Below are 5,230 nucleotides of genomic sequence, written 5' to 3'. Positions count from 1 at the left end.
CCAACTAACCAGCGATCTCGCCTTCTGTCTAAAATAACTCCACTCCCTCCCCCGTTCCTCTTCCTGCTCCTGATGATTCCCGCGGCGTCCCTCCCTCCCTCCCTCGTTCGGACACTCGTCGCTCACTTTGTCCTGTCCTAGTGTAGGTATGCGCTCAACTTCAGTCCCCCCCCCCCCCCCCCCCCCATCCCTTCTCCTTCCCCCTCGCCCTTTCCCACTCCTGTCTAAAGGCGACGTCTAGGGCCGGCAGTGGGAAAACTTCAAGGTACCGAAGCCCTCGGGACACTGCGCTCTGTCCGAAGCGCAGCACGGCGGCTCTCTGTGTTCTGACACACTTGTCAAACCCTCTGCTAATTAGAAACGATCTCCACCCCGGCACAAACCCGGCTTCACAGTCCCCCTTTCCCCTCCACAACAACGACTGATCTTCCTAATTAGCGCCGGGGTGGGGGGGGGGGGGGGGCGGGGGAGAGGGGCTTTTCTTGGGTAATTCACCCTAGCTTTTCACTGGGGACCAGTCGAGCCCGGGTGGGTGGGAGGGGGGCTTTTCTTGGGTAATTCACCTCTGCTTTTCACTGGGAACCAGTCGAGCCCCGGGATGGGGGAAGGGGAGGGGGGGAGAGTTGTTGTTGATCATTCGGGAGAATCCCCGAGAGAGACGGGGTTTACATCGAGACCCACGGTCCCAACATTAAACCTTCCAGCCACAAGGCGATTAGTAATTTACCATCGGCGACCCTAATCAGCGCGAATGTTTCGCTGGTTGTCGCTTAACATTGTCGGAGCATGGAAATATTTCCACCAGATTCCAGGCTGACCGTGAAATGTCAGCACGCTTCTGTTTACGCACTTTTTATGTAAGGACGGGTAATCTTTTTTTTGTTGAGGTTTCAGCCTTGTTTTAAGAGAGAGTTGCTGTAGTTTGGTCTGTGAGATTCCACCTACCTTCTCCCATCTTTCCCCCGGTGGAGTTGTTGTAGCGGGGGGTGTTTTCCAGAAGTCCTGGGCGACAAGTATAAACCTCGCTAACGCCTTTCTAGGAGAGGCGAGGAGAGAAAGTTGCAGCGGCCCGGCAGGTCGGAGATGGGGGTCTCCCGGTGTAGGCAGAGTCAGGCATGGGGACGGGCTTGGTCCAGACTCGACATCCACACTCGACATCCATCAAGGAGAGCTAGAAGTCCGATCCATGAGTCCCGAGATTGGAGGAGTGGAGGAGAGGAGAAGGTGGTGGTGGCAGTGGGGAATAAAAGGGCAAACGCTGGAGGCCACCCCGGTGTCCGGTTCCTTTTCCGCAGCGGAGAGAGAGAGGAGAGAGAGAGAGGTGACCCGCATCCAAGTCCGGGCGCCGAGTGCACGAAGCTCACGGTGCAGTAAGCGAATGAATGTTTTATGGAGCTAGTGGGGCGGGTTCACGTGGGCGACGTGCTGAGAATCTGACATCGGCAGATTGTGTGTGTGTGTGTGTGTCAGAGAGAGAGAGAGGGAGAGAGAGGGGGGGGGGGAGGGAGGGAGGGAGGGAGGGGAGGATGCGCCACTCTGTGAGAAACGACAGTAAGAACAAGCGAGAGATACGAAGATACGGACAGCCAGCGGAGAGATGACAGAGGGCGGCATAAAGGAGAGAGGGAGAGACGAGGGGGATGGAGAGATAAGGGGGGGGGGGTTGTGGGAGAGAGAGAGATGGGGGGGGTGGAGAGATAGGGGGGAGAATTGGGGGGGGGAGATGGGGAGAGAGAGAGATGGGGAGAGAGATAGATGGGGGTGGGGAGATGGAGGGGGGGAGTTGTGGGGAGAGAGAGAGATGGGGGAGGGGGGAGATGGAGGGGGGGAGATGGGGGGAGAATTGGAGAATTGGGGGGGGGAGAGAGATGGGGAGAGAGATAGATGGGGAGACAGATAGATGGGGGGGAGAATGGGGGGGGGAGAGATGGGGAGAGAGATAGATGGGGGGTGGGGGAGATGGAGGGGGGGGGGAGTTGTGGGGAGAGAGAGAGATGGGGGAGGGGGGAGATGGAGGGGAGAGATGGGGGGAGAATTGGGGGGGGGAGAGAGATGGGGAGAGAGATAGATGGGGGTGGGGAGATGGAGGGGGGGGAGTTGTGGGGAGAGAGAGAGATGGGGGGGTGGAGAGATGGAGGGGGGAGATGGAGGGGGGAGATGGGGGGGAGAATTGGAGAATTGGGGGGGGGAGATGGGGAGAGAGATAGATGGGGGGTGGAGAGAGTTGGAGAGGGCAGGATACTGGGGGAGAGAGCGAGGGAGTAGAGTTGAACCAGAGACACAAGGAACTGCAGATGCCACTTTACAACAACAAAAAAGACACAAAGTGCTGGAGTAACTCCGCGGGTCAGGCAGCATCTCTGGAGAACATGGAATAGGCAACGTCTTGGGACGGGACCCTTCTTCGGACTGATTGTAGTGGGGAGGGGGGATGGGGGGGGGGGGGAGCTGGAAAGCAGAGTGTAGCTGTCGTTGTAGCTGTCTGTGTGTTAGAAGCACTACAATCTTCTGTCGTGCAGGAAGGAGGGAGCGGATCTAGTTATCCAGCCGCTCTCCCTCCCTCTGCGCTCTCGCCCACCCGAACAAACTGCATCCTCGCCCTTTAACCACCCCGGGACAGGCGACCATGAGGCCAGAGACAGAGACAGAGACAGAGACAGAGACAGAGACAGAGACAGAGACAGAGACAGAGACAGAGACAGAGACAGAGACAGAGACAGAGACAGAGACAGAGACAGAGACAGAGACAGAGACAGAGACAGAGACAGAGACAGAGACAGAGACAGAGACAGAGACAGAGACAGAGACAGAGACAGAGACAGAGACAGAGACAGAGACAGAGACAGAGACAGAGACAGAGTTCACTCGGAACCACGCCATCCCACGGCGCTGCACCCGCCGGCCCTACACACTGGGCTTGAGTTCAGTAAGAAGGAGAACAAGACAAGACCCTTAAAGTTTATGTCCACACCCGCTGGGGATGCAGTTCGGACCAGGGGGGCAATTACCCATCTCTATCTTAACGGGGGAGAGCAGAGCGTTCAAACATTATTTGAACGCTTAAATAAATCGACTGTCGGCGTGCAAGAGAATTGTGCTCCTGTTGCTGATATCTGCGCTTAGACTGGAAGGTGGGTTTTGCGTTTTGTACAGACCGCTGGCAGATTATTTTTTTTACAGAGGTCGGCAGCGGCTTGTGTGTTAAGGGAACGGCGCACACACGTCCACCGGGTTGTCCGACTCGAAGCTGGGACCAGCGGGAAGACCTGCACTAAGGTGTGCAACGATAGAGGTGCAAATACCACCGGGGTCATTGGAATATGGACACAAAATACTGGGGTAACTCAGCGGGACAGGCAGCGTCTCCGGAGAGAAGGAATGGGTGGCGTTTCGGGTCCAGACCCTTCTTCAGACTTCTCTCCAGAGATGCTGCCTGTCCCGCTGAGTTACTCCAGCATTTTGTGTCTATCTTCGGTTTAAACCAGCATCTGCAGTTCCTTCATACACACCGGGTTATTAGTTGGGAATACACTCCCAGGTAGAACTGGAGGCAGGTTCAATAATATTGAATGTATAAACACAATAAGGATGTATTGCGAGTTTTGCACGGTTGCTGTTTTGTGTATATATATATATATATATATATATATTTACTAAGACTAAAGTTTATTTTTGAAATTAAAAAAGGTCACAAGCAGCTCTTTGAAGAATGATAAAATTCTCACTTCGCCCGACCAAGGGTTCCATTCATTGACACACAAAGCTGGAGTAACTCAGCGAGCCATAAGTTCATCAGTTCATAACGTACCGAATAGTGAGCGGCCTGGATAGAGTGGATGTGGAGAGGATGTTTCCACTAGTGGGAGAGTCGAGGACCAGCGGTCGTAGCATCAGAATAAACGGACGTGCCTTTAGACTTTAGAAAGGAGACGAGGAGGAGTTTCTTTAGTCAGAGGGTGGCGAATCTGTGCAATTCATTGCCACAGACGGCTGTGGAGGCCAAGTCAATGGATATTTTTAAGGTTGAGATTGACAGATTCTTGATTAGTGCGGGTGTCAGGGGTTATGGGGGAGAAGGCAGGAGAATGGGGTTGAGAGGGAAAGATAGACCAGCCACGATTGAATGGTGGGAGTAGGCTTGATGGGCCGAATGGCCCGAATTCTGCTCCTATCACTTATGAACCTCAATAGTTCAATAATGCTTTATTGTGATATTCTCCGAGTCGCCAGATTTGGCGCAATTTCCACGCGCTGGGTCTTGTATGAAGCGGTGCTAATCCAAGCCGCTTGGTCTTGTATGGAGCGGTCCTAATCCAAGCCGCTTGGTCTTGTATGGAGCGGTCCTAATCCAAGCCGCTTGGTCTTGTATGGAGCGGTCCTAATCCAAGCCGCTGGGTCTTGAATGGAGCGGTCCCAATCCAAGCCGCTTGGTCTTGTATGGAGCGGTCCCAATCCAAGCCGCTTGGTCTTGTATGGAGCGGTCCCAATCCAAGCCGCTTGGTCTTGTATGGAGCGGTCCCAATCCAAGCCGCTTGGTCTTGTATGGAGCGGTCCCAATCCAAGCCGCTTGGTCTTGTATGGAGCGGTGCTAATCCAAGCCGCTTGGTCTTGTATGGAGCGGTGCTAATCCAAGCCGCTTGGTCTTGTATGGAGCGGTCCCAATCCAAGCCGCTGGGTCTTGTATGGAGCGGTCCCAATCCAAGCCGCTGGGTCTTGTATGGAGCGGTCCGAATCCAAGCAAGCCCCGGGATCGTTCAGGGGTACCGACGTTCCCCTTCTCTCCCGACCGACCACCTTTGTGCTCCGGGAATGAGTCCCGCCGCCGACCTTGAAGATCCCGGACCACTTTCCTACCGGCCTTGCTCTTCATGGACCTCTGAACATGGATATTTGGATGGTACCTACCCACCCCCTCTCCACCCAACAACTTTCTTTCTCGTTTCTATCTGCAGCCCCAGATACATTCCACGTGGACCAGGTGATTTACCCACTGTTGTGCCGCTCGCTGTTCCACCAGCATCATGTTTTCAGATATCAGCCCATCCAGAATCTCAGTTACCTTTGCTGCAATGTCAGCAATAGTTTCTTCCTTGCGAAGAATGATGTAAAAAAAAAAAAAAAAAAAAAAGCTCAAGACGGACGCAAAAAGCCGGATTTACTCAGCGGGTCAGGCAGCGTCTCTGGAGAAAAGGATTCTAGACCCTTCTTCAGACTGAGAGTCAGGGGGAAA

General features: G+C 54.2%; 1 protein-coding gene across 1 annotated transcript in view; it reads right to left on the bottom strand.

Annotated features, from left to right (window-relative positions):
- rtn4r (reticulon 4 receptor) overlaps window positions 1-1,423 on the bottom strand; it is a 6,499-nt gene extending 5,076 nt beyond the window's left edge. The window contains 1 exon segment of the mRNA XM_078421510.1: window positions 946-1,423. Coding sequence (XP_078277636.1) covers window positions 946-955 — 10 coding nt within the window. The 5' untranslated portion in view covers window positions 956-1,423.
- Window positions 1,424-5,230: the final 3,807 nt, after the last annotated feature.

This window comes from Rhinoraja longicauda, chromosome 25, assembly GCF_053455715.1.
Source record: "Rhinoraja longicauda isolate Sanriku21f chromosome 25, sRhiLon1.1, whole genome shotgun sequence".
In the NCBI taxonomy this organism is placed as follows: domain Eukaryota; kingdom Metazoa; phylum Chordata; class Chondrichthyes; order Rajiformes; family Arhynchobatidae; genus Rhinoraja; species Rhinoraja longicauda.
The sequence above is the reverse complement of the archived record's forward strand: the minus strand, read 5'-3'. Positions and strand labels throughout refer to the sequence as shown.